The 23,522-nt window shown below is 36.8% G+C and overlaps 1 protein-coding gene and 3 pseudogenes across 7 annotated transcripts in view; 3 read left to right on the forward strand and 1 right to left on the reverse strand.

The window, feature by feature from the left end:
- The window catches only part of LOC309656812 (keratin, type II cytoskeletal 8 pseudogene), a 411,180-nt pseudogene extending 394,242 nt beyond the window's left edge, over positions 1–16,938 (reverse strand). Inside the window, exon 1 of the transcript XR_014268795.1 lies at positions 14,007–16,938. The product of XR_014268795.1 is annotated as a keratin, type II cytoskeletal 8 pseudogene (transcript). The remainder of the gene's footprint in view (positions 1–14,006) is intronic.
- ITGB3BP (integrin subunit beta 3 binding protein) overlaps positions 1–23,522 on the forward strand; it is a 92,872-nt gene that overhangs the window by 34,645 nt on the left and 34,705 nt on the right. For all 4 annotated transcript variants that reach the window (XM_082454008.1, XM_082454006.1, XM_082454007.1 and 1 more), the window contains exons 3-4: positions 379–514; positions 16,947–17,016. In XM_082454008.1, coding sequence (XP_082310134.1) covers positions 379–514; positions 16,947–17,016 — 206 coding nt within the window. The remainder of the gene's footprint in view (positions 1–378; positions 515–16,946; positions 17,017–23,522) is intronic.
- On the forward strand, positions 1,221–1,848 carry LOC309657020 (peroxiredoxin-1 pseudogene; annotated as a pseudogene). The gene has a single exon. The product of its transcript is annotated as a peroxiredoxin-1 pseudogene (transcript).
- LOC309657096 (heat shock factor-binding protein 1 pseudogene) lies at positions 3,553–4,367 on the forward strand (annotated as a pseudogene). Its single transcript has one exon. The product of its transcript is annotated as a heat shock factor-binding protein 1 pseudogene (transcript).

Genomic DNA, 23,522 nt, shown 5'->3' on the forward strand with positions numbered 1-23,522 from the left:
GACACTTCTGAGAGTTTCTCTGGTCTAGGCCCATAATTATACTTCACGTTCAGCTAACAACAAATGTCAGGACGTAATTGGGAGAGTCAGCCATCTCTACTTGTTTGGAAATACCATCTCAGAAGGTAGTAACCATTTAATGTTAAAATTTCATAAAATCAAATTGAGATGCCCTAATCAGTATGGAGATCAGAAAAATGTACATACCTTGAAATAACAGTGTTCACTTTCAAGATAATCATTGTGTATATTTAAAATCCGAAAAGAAACATCAAGGAAAAGAGTATTAGTTTGAATTTTGTGAGTTTTTCAAATTTATTTCCAAAGATCTGTAACTAAACATAAGTCTTTTTGTCCCAAATTAATATTTATTTCTAGTCATTTGATTCTTCAAAAATCAGAAGGAAGATAAGTGTTACAGCCTATTCACCAACAACTGGAACCTGTCAAATGAGCCCATTTGCTTCTCCCACAAGCTCTAAAGAACAAGAGAACAAAAATGGACCATCAAATGGTTAGTTGAAAATTCTTTTCCACTTATTGTGAGATTTTTCTAGTTATTGGTTAAATCAGAATTTTGATTTAATAATATGTGGATCTTGCTGCAGCTGATTTTTCTCTTTTTTTCTTAAAGAATTCAACATAGAAAAGACTAGAATATAGGTAACACTTTGGACATAAATGTAAACTTTCTAGGCAGTTATTTTAAAATGCTACTGCAGGCTTTGTTCCCTTACTATCCCATCCGTTAAATAGAAATTATGGCCTGACTGCCTTCAGCCACTATCAATTATAATGGTATAACCCCTTAACAAGCTATCCATCATGTGCATAAATTAAAGGGCACATAATTCAGGTAATGCTACACTACAATTTAAGAGTGATACTTCTGAATGTTATTTTTATCCATGTTGTCCGTTTAGTTTTTTCCACATTTCCTGTGTCTTTATAGCTTGCTTTTATTTATTATATTTCATCCTCTTCCTTTACTATTTTAAATGCATTTGCAAAAGGTTTTTAGAATTTTCCATTAGAGAGTAACCTAATTTTAATATGAAATTCTTTATTTTAAAATAGTGTTAGTTTAATTTTGACCACACATATTTCTTGTTCTCTGGTAGTTTATTGCTAAAATATTCATTTAAAAGATATAGAAATCTAGGCGTGTCTCCTTCCTGACTGTCCTCTGTGGTTTGTCTGTGAGAACTGCTGATAGCAATATGTCTTCAGGAAATGCCAAAATTGGGCACCGTGCCCCACAGTTCAAAGCAACTGCTGTAATGCCAGTGGTCAGTTCAAAGATATCAGCCTATCTGACTACAAAGGAAAATATGTTGTGTTCTTCTTTTACCCTCTTGACTTCACCTTTGTGTGCCCCACGGAGATCACTTTCAATGATAGGGCAGAAGAATTTAAGAAACTCAACTGCCAAGTGATTCATGCTTCTGTGGATTTGCACTTCTGTCACCTGGCATGGATCAACACACCCAAGAAACAAGGAGGACTAGGACCCATGAACATTCCCTTGATACCAGACCCCAAGCGCACCATTGCTCAGGACTATGGGGTCTTAAAGGCGGATGAAGGCATCTCATTCAGGGGCCTTTTTATTATTGATGATAAAGGTATCCTTCGACAGATCACCATAAATGACCTTCCTGTTGGCTGTTCTGTGGATGAGACACTGAGACTAGTTCAGGCTTTCTAGTTTACTGACAAACATGGGAAAGTGTGCCCAGCTGGCTGGAAGCCTGGCAGTGATACCATCAAGCCTGATGTCCAGAAAAGCAAAGAATATTTCTCTAAGCAGAGTGAGCACTGGGCCATTTTAGGGCCAGGCTGCAGTAGGTGGCCATGAGAACAAAACCTCTTTTGTACTATTGTCATGCTTAAAACACAAGACCTTACACTCAGCCCAGATGTGGTGTGGGACAGGACAGGCCTTTCCTGCAGGGGTTGGGGAGGCCAGCCTTTCTTCCTCTGGAGGGAATGGCCTGAGCTGTATTATGGGGCAGGCAAACTGATGTGTATAGTAGTAGGGTATCACTTTTGGTCTTCTGTAGTTTTATTAAACTTGAGCTGAGGAAAAAAAAAAAAAAGATATAGAAATCTAGATTTCATAGGTTTAATTTTTAACATTGTAAAAGGTCATGAATCAGAGACATGTCAAGTTTTTATAATATATTAAGTAGGTTTAAATTTAATAAAACATTTTAGATATGCTGTGATTAGCCTGATTCGTATTTACTATTTAACATTTGAGTGCTAAGCATGTACTAGAAACTACAGAGAAACAAAGAAGTCTCCTCATTTTACCTAATTTGTTGTAATGAAACCTATAATGAGATCTTAAACTTTTGAATGACTTTTATTTTACTTTAATCAGGTGCTTTTTATCTTAAAGCTATCACTACTAGGTTTGCTTTCACAAAAAATATATGAAGATGTATGTGTTTTCTTCAAGCTCTATATAGTTCTGGGGGTTTTTTCATTCACTTGATATATCTTTTGTTTAAAATTAAAAATTAGTGCCTTAGAGATAGAACATCTCTATCCTGAAATGTGAATAGATTTTAAGTGGATACATACTCAATTTCCATATTGAAATTAAATATGGACTTAAGGGAACATTTCTTTTGCCCATAAAAAGATTGGTCACATGATCTCGGTTGACATTTAAGTGGATAATTATCACAGATTATAGTACTAGGTAAGCTCTTTTTTAAAAAGTCATATAGCAAGGGTTCCTGCGGTGCTGGTAATATTCTATTTCTATGTGATGGTTATGCGAGTTCACGCTATAATTATTCATTAAACCGCACATATGTGTTTTATGTACTCTTTGATATATAGATCACACATACGGAAGTCTCAAAATAGGAGAACTCTGTCTAGAATCTTATATCGGATTATGTCATTTGTAATCATTACATTGCTTTTCCTAATATGTCATCTTATATGTGTTTTAGAAATAGGAAAGCCTGGGTCTTATAAAGTAATTTAAGTTCCGAATGAAGTCATAACTTCTGTTAACAATTCTCACTTTTTGAATATTGTACAAAACATAAGGTACAAATTTAAATAAGCACTTTTACTTAAATAGCATTTTCAAGGACATTTTAGGTGCTACTCACTTCCCATCACACTTAGGGTATATAAGTCAAAACTTTATCATGACTTTCAGGGCTATATGTCATCTAATACCTGACTACCTCGCCTGCCTCATTTTCTGCTGCCCTTCTGATGTTTACAATGCTTTAGCCACTCTTACTTTCTGGCTATTTGTCAATCGTGCTGAGCCTGTTGCCTCCACAAGAACTGCACTTGCACTTTTCTCAATCTCGAATATTCTTCCTCCAGGTATTTATATGTACTTTCTATATTCATTTGAATCACATACTATGTGAACAGGTGACATTATTAACTTTAAATCTATTTATAGTTACAAAAGGAAGAAAAATGTGGTTCTAAGTCTTCCCTCTACTTAGACTCTGCATGGCCCACAAATGGGGTGAATGCTTCCAGTTTATACATTTAAGATACACACATACGGGGCATCTGCGCGGACAAATGGAAGTGTAGGTGACGGTCTGAGACAGCACCGCCAAGCTGGGAACCGGGGAGATGGCAGAGGCTGAACCCAAGACCGTGCAGGATCTCACCTCGGGGGTGCAGACACTCCTGCAACAGACGCAAGATAAATTTCAGACCATGTTTGACCAGATCATTGGAAGAATTGATGACATGAGCAGTCGCATTGATGGCCTGGAGAAAAACATTGCAGACCTCATGACACAGGCCGGGGTGGAAGAGCTGGACGGGGAAAGCAAGATCCCTGCCACACAGAAGAGTTGAGGGTTGCTCATCTGCACTGGAATCTGGAACACCCTTTTTACAAGCCAAGAGAAGCCAGATGGCTTTTTGCAACTAATTACTCTGTGTAGACAGGTTTTATATTATAAAGTGTGCATTCTTCTTACCACATACTATAGAGTTAGTTTATAGAGTGATTTCCCTCCCCTGCCCCCCATGTTTCCTGAACATGGTAACTTCACGTCTTGGACCTTGGTCAGTTGTGCTATTAAACACTAAAACTTTGGCGGTTCCTGCATACAATAGTCAAATTTTTTAGTGTATTTTTGTGAAGTCATTTTTTTTTTCTATCATTCCCTTTGTAGTAGTTGCTGTTTGATAAAAGTTGCTGTGTAATTTTTTTATTAGACATAGGGTAGATCCTTGGTTATAATAAGATTTTGTGAAGTAAGGCATTGATAGTTAAGGTTCTTTGATCCTCAGAGTGACTGTTGAGTGAACACCAAACAGTGTGTTGGCGATACTTTCCAAGTGGTTAAAAACATTTAAAATTGTGTATTCAGAAATATCTGGCACTACTCTGTCGCCAGAACTCGGAATGGAACCACGATTTTATGTCTGAGTCCCTGAGGTCATATGCTACAGTAACAAAGAGTGACCACAAGCCACTTTACTGTTAGCGTTTTTAAATACGGACAATGACAGAGTTGCCTGATGTGATGAGGCTTTCAGAAGTTAGAGTTTTGCCTGAGGTTTGAACCTTCAGTAGGACCCTACCTTGTCCATCTACAGCAGTTACCATAGGAAATCTGGCAGGACTTTACAACTAAGCTACTCCATCTTTTGAGCTACTGGCTGGGAAAAGAAACAGAAAAGGAAAACAGACCATGTTAAGTCCATGCCTACTAAATAACTAGCAGTAGGCTTGAGTTTTTAAGAAATACTGTTTCTTTAAACTGTTTCTTACCTAAATTCGAGGAGAGTATTGGCTTTATTATTGATGATGGAAGACAGGGAAAATAACTCCTGCGGCTCAGGAGTGCTGAGCCCAGAGGCAGTGTTGATGGGAAGGAGACCCATGCAACTGTCACAGCAGGATGATTTTGTATAGAGAATATGGAAGAAGTTGAGGAATGGAACAGTGCTTTAGAGAAGGAAACCCGTAGTCAACACAGCGTGATTTTTTTAAAGTTTCCTATGTCACTAGTCTTAATTGTTAGTATTGCAAATATATAATAATATTAAGGAATAACTTGTCCTATTTATAAATTATATGGGGAACACAGAGGAGTCGATTTCTTCTGGGATAAAATGAATTTCCCACTGTTCTCACCAAGCTGTAGAAACTCCCTCACTGGGCCGGTAGATTGTGCTGCGAGGTGTGGCCCTGAAAGCCCAGAGCCAGCTGGACTCAGGGACTGGATGGAACCGCATGCAAGATGCTTCCAAGCCTGGGAAATGGCAAGTGGACCGTCAGGATGTAAGCAGTTGGCTTCCTTAAGTAACAGGAAGGTTTCAGAGGAAGCTCCCCTGACCAAAAATACCTGCCGTGAATAAAGGTGCCTGAAATCCTGCTTAAAAAAAAAAAAAAAAGATACACACACACACCCTCTCTTATTTATTTATTTATCACCATATATATTGATTACATTTATGTATGTTTGTGTGTGTATATCATTATATTGCTATCCCCTCCCCTACCCCTTAGCAAATTTTTTCCAAACTAGTATCCTTTTCAGAGGAGAGGAAAGATGGTAAAATTTTCTGTTCCTTTACTCCCAAGATTGCATCAGACTTATTTTTTAATAGTTGGGGTAGAAGGATAAACAACAAATTTGCATAGTCAAAGAGAGTACTTGTAAATTAGACAATAGATCTGTAGAGATCACCCAGACTGTAGCAATGTAACAGCACAGAGAGATAAAGAGATGGAGTATATGATAAAACAGTAAAGAGAAATAATGGATAGAATAAGCTCCAACATATGTCAAATAGGAGTTCTACAAGGAGGAAATAGAATGGAGCAGAGGCAATATCTAAGATATATGGACTATCAGTTTTTCATAATTGAGGAAAGACAGGAATTTCCAGATCAGACTAGCATGCTTCATCTGAGCAGGATGAAATAAAACAAATTAAAACAAATTCACACCTAATCTTATCATGGTAAAAATGCAGAACATCAAAGAAAAAGAGAAAATTTTAATGACAGCTTGACAGTAGACTTCTCATCAGTATCTATAGGCTGCAGCAGGAAATGGAGTAATAATACCAACTGAAAATCACAGCTGAACTTTATTCAGGAAGTAAGAATGAAGTAAAGGTATTTTCAGACAGTCTGAGAGAATTTACCATTCACAGATATTCCCTGAAAGGATTACTAAAGAATGTACTTCTGTAAGTACGTGCTCATAATTGAGCCTCAAATAAAGGAATGAAATGCAAAGAGCAATGGTAAAAAAAATAAATTAGCAAACATGTTGGTAGATCTATAAATCTAGTTATAAAACTGTGATTACAAATCTTGCTGACTATAAAGCAAAAGAAAAACAACTTGATAGGGGGTTGAAAACAAATACTAATAGACCATAATAGCATGGGAGATATATGAGGAAGCAGAAAAGAATTAAAAATTTTAAGGTCCTTGTAATTTTCAGGGAGCAGATGGAATATCTGTCACTTGACTTTTTAATTGTATTTTTGTTTACTTGCCTGTAAAATGGGGAAAATAATAATATCTACCTCAGGATTGTTGTGAGAATTAAAAGAGTTAATGTACAAAAAGGACTTAGAACAGTGCCTGGCATATAGTAAGTGTTCAATACATATTTTAGCTATACTTTAAAATATTATTATACTTTAAGACGTCAGATGATTTAATGTAAAAGGATAAAAAAACAGTGAATATTAGCTTTTTATAAAAGCTAAGAGTTGGTATAAGAATATTAATATTAACATAGACCAAAATAGACTTTAAGACAAAAAGGCTTTATTGAAGATAATACGAATTTTTACATAATGAGAGAAGGAAAGATTCACTACCAGAAAAAGGATCCTGACCTTTGTGCATCAAAAATAAAAACTCGGGCTTCCCTGGTGGCGCAGTGGTTGAGAATCTGCCTGCTAATGCAGGGGACACGGGTTCGAGCCCTGGTCTGGGAAGATCCCACATGCCGCAGAGCAGCTAGGCCCGTGAGCCACAATTACTGAGCCTGCGCGTCTGGAGCCTGTGCTCCGCAACAAGAGAGGCCGCGATAGTGAGAGGCCCGCGCACTACGATGAAGAGTGGCCCCCGCTCGCCACAACTAGAGAAAGCCCTCGCACAGAAACAGAGCCATAAATAAATTTAAAAATTAAAAAAAAAAAAAAAGCCTCAAAACATGACGAAATAGGACAGGATTACAAGGAGAAACTCACAAATCCCTAATCATGATAGGAGATTTTAAACTGCCTCTTTCAGAAACTGATAAAATGGATAAAAATAAATTAGGGAAGATATAGACAGTTTGTTTTTATTGTCATTCAACCAATATTTTTTTCTTCCAGTTTTATTGAGCTATAATTGACATATAGCACTGTTTAAGGTGTGCAGCATAATGATTTGACTTACATACATCATGAAATGATTACCACAATAAGTTTAGTGAACATCCATCATTTCATATGGAAACAAAATAAAAGAAAAAGGAAAAAAATTTTTTCCCTGTGATGGGAACTCTTAGGATTTCTCTCTTAACAACTTTCATATATAACATATCACCGTATTAATTATATTTATTGTGTTGTACATTACATCCCTAGTACTTATTTATCTTATAACTGAAGTTTGTACCTTTTGACTACCTTCATCTCATTCCTCCTCCCGCCACCCTGTGCCTCTAGTAACCACAAATCTGACCTCTTTTTCTATGTGTTTGTTTGGTTTGGAGGTATAATTGACATACAACACTATGTTAGTAGTGTACAACTGGTGTACAACATAGTGATTCGATATTTCTATACATCACATAATGATCACCACCATGAGTCTAGTTACGATCTATCACCATAAAAAAATACCACATTATTATTGATTATATTCCCCAAATGTACATTTCATGCCTGGGACTTACTTATTTTATAACTGGAAGTTTGTACTCTTAATCTCCCTCACCAGTTTCTCTCATCCCTCCATTTCCCTCCCCTCTGGCAACCACCTGTTTATTCTCTGTATCTATGACAGTTTCTGTTTTATTACATTTGTTCATTTATTTGGTTTTTTAGATCCCACATATAAAAGAAATCATATGATACTTGTCTTTCTTTCTCTGACTTATTTCACTTAGCATAATACCCTCTAGGTCCATTAATGTTGTCACAAATGGCAGTTACATTCTTTTTTAATGGCTGAGTAATATTCCATTGTGTATATATATATATATATATATATATATATATACCACATTTTCTTTATCTGTTGATGAGCACTTAACGTTGTTTTTAATATCTTGGCTATTGTAAATAATGCTGCAATGAACATAAGGATGCATATATCCTTTCTAATTAGTGTTTTCATTTTCTTTGGATAAATACCCAGGAGTGGAATTGCTGGGTCATATGGTAGTTCTATTTTTACATTTTGGATGAACCTTCACACTGTATTCCATAGTGGCTGCACCAATTTACATTCCCACTAAACAGTGCACAAGGATTCTCTTTTCTCTACATCCTTGCCAACACTTGTTATTTCTTGTCTTTTTGATAATAGCCATTCTGACATGTATGAGGTGGTTTTGATTTGCATTTCCCTGATGATTAGTCATGTTGAGCATCTTTTCATGTGCCTGCTGGCCATCTGTATGTCTTCTTTGGAAAAATGTCTGTTGAGATACTCTGCCCATTTTTTAATCAGGTTGTTTGGTTTTTTGATGTTGAGTTGTATAAGTTCTTTGTATATTTTGGATATTAACTCCTTACCAGACATATCATTTGTAAATATCTTCTCCCATTCAGTAGGTGGCCTTTTTGTTTTGTTGATAGTTCGCTTCGCTATGCAAAACTTTTTTGGTTTGATGTAGTCCCGTTTATTTATTTTTGCTTTTGTTTCCCTTGCCTGAGGAGATAATATCAAAAAAAATATTACTGAGACCGATGTCAAAGAGCTTACTGCCTATGATTTCTTCTAGAAGTTTTATGGTTTCAGGTCTTACATTTAAGTCTTTAATCCATTTTGAGTTTATTTTTGTGCATGGTGTGAGACTGTAGTCCAGTCTGATTTTGCATGTAGCTGTCCAGTTTTCCCAGCATCATTTATTGAAGAGACTGTCTTTTCCCCATTGTATATTCTTTGTTGTAGATTAATTTCCCATATAAGTGTGGGTTGGGTTCACTTCTGGCCTCTCTCTTCTGTTCCTTTGATCTATGTGTCTGTTTTGGTGCCAGTACCATACTGTTTTGATTACTGTAGCTTTGTACAATAGTATAGTTTGAAATCAGAGAACACAAAACTCTACCTTTGTTCTTTCTCAAGATCGTTTTGGCCAGTTGGGTTTCTTTTTTGTTGGAAAGTATAAAATATTTAGAATTGAGTGATAATGAAAACATGTCGGCACTTAGAGGAAAGAATTTATACCTAAACGCTGCATGATACTAGAAGAGTTCTTGGGGACTTCTCTGGCAGTCCAGTGGTTAGGGCTCTGTGTTTCCATTGCAGGGGGTGCAGGTTCAATGCCTGGTTGGGCAACTAGGATCCCACATGCCACGTGGCACAGACAATAAATAAATAAGTAAATGAGTTCTTAGTGGAAAACTTATATTTATAAATGCATATATTGTAAAACAAAGAATGACTGAAAACTAATGAGCTGAGCATTCAACTAAGAAAGATAGAAAAAGAACAGTAGGACAAACCCTAAAAAGTAGAAGGAAATAGTAAAAGATATAAACAGAAATTATTACATAGAAATGGTTAATTAAAAGAATAACAGCATCTCATTCACCTCTTAGCCTACAGGCTCCAACTTGATCTGGCAATAACTCTTTTAGAAAAAAATTAACTAGTATGTGACAACTTAGATAAGTAATTTGAACCTCTGGGTCAAGGTTTTCCTCAACTCTTTTTTGGTTTGGGACCAAATGATGCCTCAGATGTGTGCCAACTGTAAAGTATATGTATCTAGAAGCAGCATGATACTGGTCTCAATCTGTTTGAACTTTAGATTAATTTATTAATAAGCAATGATAGCATCAAGGTTAATAGCACAGTTTTTGCAGCCAAATGGCTGGATTTAGATCCTGACTCTGCCACTTACTAGCATTGGGGCTTTAGATAAATTTTATGACTATTCTGTGCCTTTGTTTCCTCATCTGTAAGATGGGAATAAGAGTGACTATCTCAGAGCTGTGCAGATTAACTAGTTAATATATATAACATTTAAAACAGTGCCTGGCCCTAAAGGCACTTTACAAGTGTTAGCCATTATCGTCATCATCACTGATTATACTTCTAAATGTTATAGTCTATTGAAAGCTATCTTCATTAGTTAGAGAAAGGGCTTCTGGGAGCCTTACCAGAAAGTCCAAATACAATTTTGAAATTAGTCCAGATTCAGTGATGGTACATTTATCACCAGTGTTTTTTGAAACTGCATTTAAAGGGAGTCAAGTACACAATTATTAATCATACATAACCTAGCAAGAAAAAGACTATGTAGAATCCACAGTCCTTTAGCTATGTTAATTGCTAATAAAATGGAATGAAATAAGGAAAGTGATTATTAAGTAACTGGAAAACTCTTGGTGATATATTAGAGTCTACTCAACAAGTCTTTGATAACTGATCCAAATGTTATTCTTTGAGACATTAAAACTCCTCCTCTTTAACAAATGGAAAGAATATTAAAGACATAAGTTCTTCCATGAGAAGACTGAGATTAATGCTATTGATTATGTTTTATAGGATGTGATATCTGACTAATCCTCTTACTATAATCAAAATGTTTAGAAAGGCCTTAAACACCTGGTGAAAATTCAAATAAAGCATTCTTTTGCTATTTCTCACCTAGCGTTACTGACTGCTCGTGCTAAAATGTGAAAAATAATTACAAGTTAAAGGAACAAAGTAATTTTAATATTGTGGAGCTTTATTGAATGCAGATAGCATAATACAAAGTTCAGGAAATTAGTATTAACCTTTAGGCAAAGATTTTATGAAATAAAGTTTTAATGTGCACTGTGGCTTTCATTAGTGTTTTTTTCTAAGAAATATATTTTTTAAGAGAGACAGATTTTTTTTTTTTTTTTTTTTGGCTGTGTTGGGTCTTCATTGCTGCGTGCAGGCTTTCTCTAGTTGCAGCGAGCGGGGGCTACTCTTCGTTGTGGTGCACGGGCTTCTCATTGCAGTGGCTTCTCCTGTTGCAGAGCACAGGCTCTAGGCGCATGGGCTTCAGCAGTTTCAGTGTGCAGGCTTCAGTAGTTGTGGCATGAGGGCTCAGTAGTTGTGGCTCCCAGGCTCTAGAGCACAGGCTCAGTAGTTGTGGCACACGGGCTTAGTTACTCCACAGCATGTGGGATCTTCCTGGACCAGGGCTCAAACCCATGTCCCTTGCATTGGCAGGTGGATTCTTAACCACTGCACCACCAGAGAAGCCCAGAGAGACAGATTTTAATAGACTTATTTCCTGAAAGTTTTCTAAAATCATAAATAAAATATTATTACTCTTTTTCCCTTTCATCTTTTATTAAATAAACTCTTAACCATATTTATTTATTCTGTTTGGAATTTAAGGATACCAACAAATCAAATAATGAAAAGTTAATAAACAAGAGAGGTGACTAGTACTTTAGCAAAATTTCTAAACCACAAGTTTTTCTCTTTTTGGTATTAAAGACTATTTTGAGATAACAATTTAGTTTTGACATAATTTTTTTGAGAGAAAGCATAATGTCCAAAGTAACAATGAGGGACATTATCGTTAATCAGTTTCTGAACCAACTCCCTCAATGAAATTGTAAATGCCAGAGAATAGAAAATAATACTATAAATAATCTTTTCCTCTAGTAATAGGCACAAATAAGAGTAATGGAATAAAAATTAAATGAAGGAAGAAATGTAAACCAGCATTGGATAGTCTGCTCCAGACAATATATCAATGTTTCTTAATGTGTTAATAAATTACATTTAAATTTTAAAGAAATTGCCTTCATGTTATCTGTGTATTTGGTTTCATCTGGAAGTATTGGATCCTCCTGCAGTATTATCTAGAACTATACTGTCCAATACGTGTACATGTTGAGCATTTGGAATGTGACTCAGATGAATTGAAATGTGCTATAAGTGTAAAATACACACCAGATATTAAAAACTTAATGTGAAAAAAAGAATATGAATTACCTCATTAATAATTTATATTGATTATGTGTTAAAGTTAGAATATTTTGGGTATATTGGGTTAAATCAAATATTCAAATTTATTTCACTGTTTTTCCTTTTTTTAAAAATTTTGCTAGTAGAAGATTTTAAATTACATAAGTGGCTCACATTACATTTCTTTTGGAGAGTATGAGCTAGTTTTTCATGGTACATTGTATCAAACAATTTTTTAGAAAAATAACAAGAATATTGAGTAAATAATAGTTCCTGTGCCAGTTGTTGACCAAATGGAACTACGTTAAAATGTGTAGTGCGAGGAGGGCGTCAATGTTTATACGTTATAAAAAGTGGTTTCTCCTGTTTTTCACTAGTAGTAAAGAGTTTGGATTATTAATTCATTTGCTTGTTTCAATAAACATTTATCAAAGGCCAGTATATGCAAGACACTGATATTCTTTAACTATGCTAATGTGTCCTCAAATACTCATTCATCGAATATGTTTAACATATATTGTGCACATAGCACTATAAAGTACTGTAGAACAAAAAACTATAAATGGTTAGCTCATAAAACAGTTGTCCACTTGACTACTAATAAGTGCAAACATCATGTTCTACTATAAAATCGAATTTACATTTCAACCCAGCATACATTTGAGGGATTATAACTTAATTACATTTGTATTTCCATTTGTGCTTCTGTCAACTTGTTAAAGTTTAGCTAAGCGATGGCATTAGATAGCTACGTAGTATTTTAAATGGATAGAATTTGTTTATTTCTTTTATTAATATCTAAAATAAATACCTTAATGAATGAAATATTTTAGTAGGCACCGAAGATCTTAACAAGAATTTACTAAATCAATATGCATTTTTAACCTGAAGTATAGTTGATTTACAATACTGTGTTAGTTTCAAGTGCACAGCATAGTGATTCAGTATTTTTGCAGATTATATTCCATTATAGTTTATTAAAAGATAATGGGTATAATTCCCTGTGCTATATAGTATATCCTCATTGCTTGTCTATCTTATATATAATTGTCTGTATCTGTTAATCCTATACCCTAATTTGTCCCTCCCTTTTTCCCTTTCCCCTTTGGTACCCACAAGTTTGTTTTCTGTATCTGTGTGTCTGTTTCTGTTTTGCATATACATTCATTTGTATTATTTTTTTTAGATTCGACTTATAAGTGATACCATACAGTATTTGAAATATTTTCATAGGCACTAAAGATCTTTCCAAGAATTTACTAAATCAATATGCATTTAAACAGTCAGGTACTTTTACCCCTAAAATCGTATTTATTTTACTGTGATATCCTGAGGAACTCACTATTTTCTAGATATTAGTATCAACAATCCCTTGTTGTTAACTCTGAGACAAAAAAAACAGGGGTTAAATAATGCAAGCTGGAAACTTTAATATATTTTTGATTAAAATATATATTTTTAAGGAACCAGTTGGTTGCTCTCGTGAAATCCCTTTTTTTTTTTAAACATCTTTATTGGAATATAATTGTTTTACATTGTTGTGTTAGTTTCTGCTGTATAACAAAGTGAATCAGCTATATGTATACATATATCCCTATATCCCCTCCCTCTTGCGTCTCCCTCCCACCCTCCCTATCCCACCCCTCTAGGTGGTCACGAAGCACTGAGCTGATCTCCCTGTGCTCTGCAGCTGCTTCCCACTAGCTGTCCGTTTTACATTTGGTAGTGTATATATGTCCATGCCACTCTCTCACTTCATCCCAGCTTATCCTTCGCCCTCCCCATGTCCTCAAGTCCATTCTCTACAACTGTGTCTTTATTCCTGTCCTGCCCCTAGGTTCGTTAGAACCTTTTTTTTTTTTTTAGATTCCATATATATGTGTTAGCATACGATATTTGTTTTTCTCTTTCTGACTTACTTCACTGTATGACAGACTCTAGGTCCATCCACCTCACTACAAATAACTCAGTTTTGTTTCTTTTTATGGCTGAGTAATATTCCATTGTGTATATGTGCCACATCTTCTTTATCCATTCATCTGTCGATGGACACTTAGCTTGCTTCCATGTCCTGGCTATTGTAAATAGTGCTGCAATATACATTGTGGTACATGACTCTTGTGTGTGTGTGTGCGTGTGTGTGTGTGTGTGTTGGCAGAGCCAGCTGAAGCTTTACTCTGAAAAAGACACTTGGATTGGCTTTTAGTTGGGGGCGTGAGCAAGAGAGGGAGCCCCAGGCAGTTGACTCCCCCCGGGGTGGGATAAGGATGGGGCTGAGCCTCAGGTCTCTGGTTCCAACACTCCCCCGCACAACTCCTTCTTGCAGGAGCAAGTGAGTGGGGAGGCTGGGAGGGATCGCAGGAGTCTTTCACTTGGTCAGGACGTCAGAGGACTCAGACACCAGCTTCCCATCATGGGTCTCAATCTTCTTCACAACCACAGCCTTGGAACTGGTACGGCTGAAGGAGCTAGAGCCCCCTCCAGCGCCCAAGCTGGACTGGTAGGAGCTCAGGCCGTAGTTGAGGCCAGGGGCCCCATAGGCTGAGGTCAGCCCACCTGAATACCCGCTGGTGGTCTTGGTGTGGATACGCACGTTCTGCATCCCAGACTCCAGCCGGCTCTCCTTGCCCTCCAGCAGCTTGCGGTAGGTGGCAATCTTCACGTCCAGGACCAGCTTGACGTTCATCAGCTCCTGGTACTCACACAGCTGCTGTGCCATGTCCTGCGTGGCAGTTCTCAGAGCAGCCTCCAGCTCAGCCAGCTTGGCCTGAGCATCCTTGATGGCCGGCTCACCACGCTGCTCAGCATCAGCAATGGGGGCCTCCAGGGAAGCCCTCTGGCCTTTGAGGCCCTCAGTCTCAGCCTGAGTCAGTTGATGTTCCAGTTCATCTCAGAAATCTCTGTCTTCGTGTGACGGAGGTCATCCCCATGCTTCCCAGCCAATGTCTGCAGCTCCTTGTACTTGATCTGGTACGTGGTCTCAGCCTCGGCCCGGCTGTGGTTGGTGATCTCCTCATACTGGGTCTTGACCTCGGCGATGATGCCGTCCAGGTCCAGAGAGCGGCTGTTGTCCATGGACAGGACCACGGAGGTGTCAGAAATCTGCGACTGCATCTCACAGATCTCTTCTTCATACAGTTGCCTGTAGAAGTTGATCTATTCAATCAGCCCTTCCAGGTGGGACTCCAGCTCTACCTTGTTCATGTAAGCTTCATCCACATCCTTCTTGATGATGACAAATTCATTCTCCATGTCTGCACTTTTGGATCTCTTCCTCATACTTGGTCTTGAAGTCCTCCACCAGCCCCTGCATGTTGCCAAGCTCCACCTCCAGCTTCAGCTTCTCCTGGACCACGGTTTCCAACTGATGCCAGAGGTTGTTGATGTAGCTTTCAAACATGTTGTCTGTGTTGCTCCAGGCTGTCTTCTGCTGCTGCAGGAGGTTCCATTTGGTCTCCAAAATCTTATTCTGCTGCTCCAGGTGTCGCACCTTGTCGACGAAGGAGGCAGATTTGTTGTTGAGGGTCTTGATCTGCTCCTTCTCCTGGGTGCGCACGGCCTAGATGTTGGGGTCCACCTCCAGCTTGAGGGGGCTCAGCAGGCTGTGGTTCACTGTGACAGCTGTGATGCCCCCCAAACCCAGGGCCCCACCATAACCTCGAGCCAGACTCATGCTGGTGCCCAGGCCACCCTGGAAGTTGCTGCTGCTGCCCACCCAGGAGAAGGCCGAGGAGCTGGTAGCTGAGGCTCGCACCCATCTCTGGAGCTCGTTTAGGCTGTGCTCTGAATCCCCTCTCCTCGCGCACCCCAAAACAATGGTCTCTTGCCTCAGGCAGGTCCAGACTTTTTCCCGGACTCCCTCCCGGCTAGCCGTCGCGCACTAGCCCCCTTCAGGCTGTGTTCACATAGCCAACCCCAGTCCTCTCCCTGGGATCTGACCTCCGAAGCCAAAGCCTCAGCTCCCAGCCCCCACCCGCCCTGGCGGGTGAGCAGACAAGCCTCTCGGGCTGGTGAGTGCTGGTCAGCACTGATCCTCTGTGCGGGAATCTCTCTGCTTTGCCCTCTGCAACCCTGTTGCTGTGCTCTCCTCCGTGGCTCCGAAGCTTACCCCCGCTATGCCCCATCTCCGCCCGCGAAGGGCCTTCCTAGTGTGTGGAAACCTTTCCTCCTTCACAGCTCCCTCCCAGAGGTGCAGGTCCCGTCCCTATTGTTTTGTCTCTGTTTTTTCTTTTTTCTTTTGCCCTACCCAGGTACGTGGGGAATTTCTTGCCTTTTGGGAAGCTTGAGGTCTTCTGCCAGCATTCAGTAGGTGTTCTGTAGGAGTTGTTCCACATGTAGATGTATTTCTGATATATTTGTGGGGAGGAAGATGATCTCCATGTCTTACTCCTCCACCATCTTGAAGGTCCCTCCTCATTAAAACATTTGATAAAAAACTAATGTATTTTAAACTAATTATATTATCAAAGTGGATTTATCTAGTTTTTCTTTTTAATATACCAAGCCCCAATGGAAATTTTATTCAAAAGATTATTTCTTCTATATAATGTAATCATGAATAAAAAATTAGGTGACTGGTAAATTTAAAAAAAAACACTACCTATTGAAAGGTTATCCACAATAGTGAAAAAATTTTCCTGTAGCAAATTTCAGGATACTTTTTCTTTACCTACTCTTCTCTCATTTGTCTACCCTTTTATTTTCTATTGGAAAGTTGGTGATTTAAATTCTATTTAAAATTTGACAGTTTTTGCCTTAACTTTATGTTCTTTTTATTGCACACATATAGGAAAGAGGAAAAACTGGAATCACCTCAGTATAACCGAAAGAAAGGAATCTACTACACAAGACAATGATGAGTAAGTTTGTTGTTGCTGAAATAATATACTCGTGTGTCTTAAAAGAAAAAGGTCATATTTGTTAAAGTGATGATTTAAGATAAATCATTTCTTTGCAGAAATGAATAGTTTATACCTGAGTAGAAGTATTTTTTCTTAAAGAAGTAAAATACTTTATTTATGATGTGTTTTGCCATGTTCATATGATGGTGATATATGATACCTTTATTTTAATACCCATTTAGCCCAGTTTCCCCAGCCTATGCATAAGAGACTAGCTTAGGGTAAAATTGAGGGAAACACCCTCTTTGGATTTACATGGATGGACAAGTAATACACTGTCTTGGAACATAATTGCTGGTTCAAGAGCTAGGAACACAGTGAAGCCAGCAGAGTAAGGAATCTAGAGGAACCTAAAAGGCTTATCGGCCATCAATCATTTTCATATTGGCCTGTCAAGGGTGCCTTGAATGAAGTCATTATGTGTAGAAAGCTACTGCCTATGTATTCTGGGAAGAATATTTATATCTATCCACTGAGGCTGGAAAAATTGAAATAAGCAGAACAGGGGGTTAAAGTTTTAAAGTACTTCATATGTTCAGCTCATTTACCTTTCCAGCTGTATCTTCTGTGTGCCATACAATATGATGGATGGGTAAAGATGAGGAAAATGAAACATCTACCCATTGGGAGCTTATGGTCTCATGTTGTAAGTTAATGTATCTACTCTAACTTAGAAATGGGTTATGGGTTATGTTTCAAAATGTTATTTATTTAAATTGAAGTATAGTTGATTTACAACGTTGTGTTAGTTTCAGGTGTACAGCAAAGCAATTTAGTTTTATATACATATATATATATGTGTGTGTATATATATATATATATATATGTTATTACAACCTGTAGATTATTACAAGATATTGAATATAGTTCCCTGTGCTATACAGTAGGTCCTTGTTGTTTATCTATTTTATATTGAGTAATGTGAATCTGTTAATCCCAAACTGCTAACTTATCCCTCCCTTCCCCCCACTTTTCCCTTGGTAACCATAAGTTTGTTTTCTATGTCTGTGAGTCTGTTTCTGTTTTGTAAGCAAGTTCATTTGTATCATGTTTTTTTAGATTCCACATATAAGTGATATCATATGATATTTGTATTTCTCTGTCTGACTTACTTTACTTAGTATCATCTCTAGGTCCTTTCATGTTGCTGCAAATGGCATTATTTCATTCTTTTTAATGGCTGAGTAATATCCCATTGTGTATATACAACACACCTTGTTTATCCATTCATCTGTCGATGGACATTTAGGTTGCTTCGATGTCTTGGCTATTGTAAATAGCACTGCAATGAACATTGGGGTGCATGTATCCTTTCAAACCATGTTTTTATCTGTATATATGCCCAGGAGTGGGATTGCTAGATCATATGGTAGCTCTATTTTTAGTTTTTTAAGGAACCTCCATACTGTTCTCCATAGCAGCTGTACGACTTTACATTCCCACCAACAGTGTAGGAGGGTTCCCTTTTCTCCACACCCTCTCCAGCATTTATTATTTGTAGACTTTCTGATGATGGCCATTCTGACTGGTGTGAGGTGATTTCTCATTGTAGTTTTGATGTGCATTTCTCTAGTAATTAGCGATGTTGAGCATCTTTTCATGTGCCTCTTCGTCATCTGTATGTCTTCTTTGGAGACATGTCTATTTAGGTCTTCTGTCCATTTTTTGATTGGGTTGTTTGTTTTTTGGTTATTTAGCCACATGAGCTCTTTGCAAATTTTGGAGACTAATCCCTTGTTGGTCACATTGTTTGCAAATATTTTCTCCCATTCTGTGGGTTGTCTTTTCGTATTGTTTATGGTTTCCTTTGCTGTGCAAAAGCTTTTAGGTTTAATTAGGTCTGATTTGTTTATTTTAGTTTTTATTTCCATTACGCTATGAGTCAGCTCGAAAAAGATATTGCTGCAATTTATGTCAAAGAGTGTTCTGCCTGTGTTTTCTCTGTGAGTTTTATAGTGTCCAGTCTTACATTTAGATCTTTAATACATTTTATTTTTGTATATGGTGTTAGAGAATGTCCTAGTTTCATCTTTTTACATGTAGTTGTTCGGTTTTCTCATCACCACCCATTGAAGAGACTGTCTTTTCTCCATTGTATATTCTTGCCTCCTTTGTTGTAGATTAATTGATCATAAGTGCGTGGGTTTATTTCTGGTCTCTCCTGTTCCATTGATCTGTGTCTGTTTTTGTGCCAGTACTGTACTGTTTTGATGACTGTAGCTTTGCAGTATAGCCTGAAGTCAGGGAGCCTGATTCCTCCAGCTCCATTCTTTCTCAGGATTGTTTTGGCTCTTCAGGGTCTTTTGTGTTTCCATACAAATTTTTAAATTACTTGTTCTAGTTCTGTGAAAAATGCTATTGGTAATTTGATAGGGATTGCACTGAATCTGTAGATTTCCTTGGATAGTATGGTCATTTTAGCAATATTGAGTCTTCCATTCCAGGTGTACAGTATGTGTTTCTGTTTGTGTCATCTTCAGTTTCTTTCATCAGGGTCTTATTGTTTTTGGAGTACAGGTCTTTTTCCTCCTTTTGTAGGTTTATTCCTAGGTATTTTATTCTGTTGGATATGCTGGTAAATGGGATTGTTTAATTTCTCTTTCGTTGTTAGTGTATAGAAATGCAACAGATTTCTGTATATTAATTTTGTATCCTGCAACTTTACCAATTTATTGATGAGCTCTAGTAGTTTTATGGTGGCATCTTTAGGATTCTCTATGTCTAGTATCATGTCATCTGCAAACAGTGACAGTTTTACTTCTTTTACTTCATTTCCAATTTGGATTACTTTTATTTGTTTTTCTTCTTGATTGCTGTGGCTAGGACTTCCAAAACTATGTTGAATAAAAGTGGCAAGCGAGGGCATCCTTGTCTTGATCCTGATCTTAGAGGAAATGCTTCCAGCTTTTCACTGTTGAGTATGATATTAGCTGTGGGTTTGTCATATATGGCCTGTATTATGTTGAGGTATATTCCCTCTACACCCACTTTCTGGAGAGTTTTTATCATAAATGGATGTTGAATTTTATCAGAAGCTTTTTCTGCATCTATTGAGATGATCACATGCTTTTTATTATTCATTTGTTAATGTGGTGTTTCATGTTGATTGATTTGCTGATATTGAAAAATCCTTGCATCCCTGGGATAAATTCCACTTGATCATGATGTATGATCCTTTTAATGTATCGTTGGATTTGGTTTGCTCATATTTTGTTGAAGATTTTTACATGCGTGTATTGGCATGTAATATTCTTTTTTTGTGATATGTTTGTCTGGTTTTGGTATCAGAGTTACGCTGACTTCATAGAATGAGTTCAGAAGTGTTCCTTCTTCTACAATTTTTTGAATGGTTTCAAAAGGGTCAGTTTTAACTGTTGTCCAGATGTTTGGTAGAATTTGCCTGTGAAGCCATCTGATCCTGGACTTCTGTTTTTTGGTAGTTTTTAAATTACTGTTTCAATTTCAGTAGTTGTGATTGGTCTGTTCATATTTTCTGTTTCTTTCTGGTTCAATCTTGGGTCTGAGTGTTTTTTAAATCATTTGAGTGAACCCTAGAATGCATTTTCCATACAAATTGTGTTATTATTTGTGGTTATAACCTCAAGTCAGGGCTACAAGTCTATTTTTTTCATAATGTAGGTGAAGTATAGTATTAATCAGTAGTAGTCTAGATAAAAAGATATGGAGATTGCCACTTAGAGTACAATAGGGACAAAGGGAAGAGTTTTCTCAAAGAGGTCTCCTTCTTTGACAGCTTCATCTATCACCTGTACCCCTTTATCTGTTTTTATAGCTGCTTTCCCTAGCCATACTCCCCCCAGTTCCAAATATTTTCATGTGCCCTATCCCACAGATATTTTTGTTGTTAATTACCGTTCCTCCTTCCTCTAAGCAAAGTTCCAATTTCCCTGGTGAAACCAATCTCAACTAGATATTAAATGAGAAGCATTATTTTTTTGTTTAACTCATTTAATATATTTTAAAAGAGACAATAGATGTACATAATAAAAACTCAAACTGTACAAAGGGATATATAGAAAGCAAGTGGCAAGTAACAATTTTTGAGTCACATATAATCTTGTATTTGAAAGCAATTACCTGTTAAACCAAATTAATCTCTGATACAGTTGTATGAAATATAACAAACTTAGAAGTAAAAGTAGACAGGCAATGAGAAAATATTTTTGGACAGTAGTGATACCATGTAAGCAAACCAGACTTACCTGTTGCTTTCCCCTGAATCAGCTCCACTTAAGCTATCCTAACTTTTCATAGTGTTTTTCCTTTTTTCTTCTTCTGAACCCATCAATCTGCTTACAGCTTGACATTTTTTTTTAACTTTTTATTTTATATTGGAGTATAGTTGATTAACAATGTTATGTTATACAACAAAGTGATTCAGTTATACATATACATAGTAGCTCCCATAGCAGTGAGCTTTCAAGTAGCAAGGGAGGAGCAAGAACCTTTGTTATGGGTCACTTAGGAATTTGCCAATATTTATTTAATTTCCCTCAATATTTGTTTCTAAAGATCCCTGTTATTTATGTATATCACTCCATGACTTGGTGTTAGAATTAATGAATTTAAGTACAAGCCAAGATATCTTACAATGTATAAAAATTATGTGTTTCTGATTGTTTTTTTCCACCCATCATAAAATTACTCAGACCTAGTCAATAGAGCTGTTTTATTAGCTTTAGTGATAAGCTCTTTATTTATTCCATTTGTTTAGATTTGTTTTATTATTCTGTAAAACCATTCTAAAGACTTAGATTTTTTAAAACCTGAAATAAAACCAAACATTTTGTATTTTTAGATCAATTTTAAATGATTATAACATTTTATGTTTTGTTTTGGCAATTGTATTAGGTTGTGGTTTTCCAGAGAAGCAGAACCAATAGCAAATGTACATACATATAGTAATATAATAATGACAACAAAAATGTATTACTGATGTAATAATTATTAATTAATAATAGATTAATAATGAATTATATATACAATTACCTATATAGATAGACTTATTATGAGGAATTGACTCATGCAATTATGGAGGCTAAGTCCTACCATGTACCATCAGCAAGCTGGAGATCCAGGAAAGCCAGTGGAGTAATTTCAGTCCAAGACTAAAGGCCTGACGACCAGGGAAGCCAATGGTGTAAATCTCAGTTCAAGGGCAGAAGAACAATATCCCAGCTAAAGCAGGCAGGCAAGGAACCCATCCTCCCTTCCTCTGCTTTTTCTTCTATTCAGACCCTCAGTGCATTGGATGATGCCCACCCACATTGGGGAAGGCAATTTACTGAGCTAATATTACGAAGACGGTTGCATAGCAGTGATTTTCTAACCCTATCATTCTTTCTGTTAGCTGGCCTTTTTGAAATTCATGAGTTCATAGTGATATAGTGTCTTTCCTTGCCTCCCCCTTTCCATATTTGCACTCCTTTTCAAACAGTAGATCTCTGGCTCCTATTAGCAGCAGTCCATTTGCACACTTGCTTATTCCTACAATATACACAAAATAGTTTCAGAATTCCTGTACTGCTAAAAACAAACCTGCAAAAGCATTTTTGTTTGCATTCTTTTTTGTCTTTAGTTTGAAGGTATATAGTCAAATTACTGTGTTCAGAACTACTTGGATTAGTTCTCCATATGAAGAATTAGTCAGTCATGTGAAGTAGTTAGGTTAGCTTGTTGATGTTTATATGCAATTTTGATTTTTTTTTCTCATCCTTTTTTATTTTTGTTTTTTGACTATGTAAAACAACTGATATGGTTCCAAAAGTCAAAACTTTACAAAAAAGTATACATAGAGATGTGTTACTATTCCCTGCTGCATTCCTTCTGTGTAGTCCCTATAAGTAACCAAATTAATTAGTTTCTAGTTTACCTTTCATATGTTTATTTTTATAAAATTAAGCCATTTCATTTATTTTATCTCATTTCTCTTCTTATACAGAGATAGCATACAATTTATACTCTTTCATACTTCGCTCTTTCCACTTACGAATATGTCCTGAAATCACTGCCTGTTAATCGACTTGGCAAGTTTTAAATGTAAGAATTCTCCAGCAGGAAAATATAGTTCCGTGTTTTAGGTAAATTTTTTTTTCCCAGAAGACAGGCAATTAGTGACATGTCAATAAAGCTCAATATGTCGATAAAGTTTGTTTATAAATTAAACAAACACCTACACGTTAATATTTTATGTGAACTTCCATATTCTTTATTCTCTAAAAGGAAAATATATAATTCACTGCCATTGGTTTTTCTTCCTCTTTGCAATTTCTTGCTGCTGCTGGCACTGCTACAAAAAATGCAGTAATGGTGACTGTTCTTCTATAAAGTTTATTTTCATATAATTGTAGGTTTGTCATTTTGAGAAGTAGAACATAGATCATGTGTACCCTTTTCCCACTTTCCTGACATGATAACATCTTGCAAAGCTGTAGTACAATATC

Source organism: Balaenoptera physalus, assembly GCF_965194825.1.
Source record: "Balaenoptera physalus genome assembly, chromosome: 1".
Classification (NCBI taxonomy): Eukaryota; Metazoa; Chordata; class Mammalia; order Artiodactyla; family Balaenopteridae; genus Balaenoptera; species Balaenoptera physalus.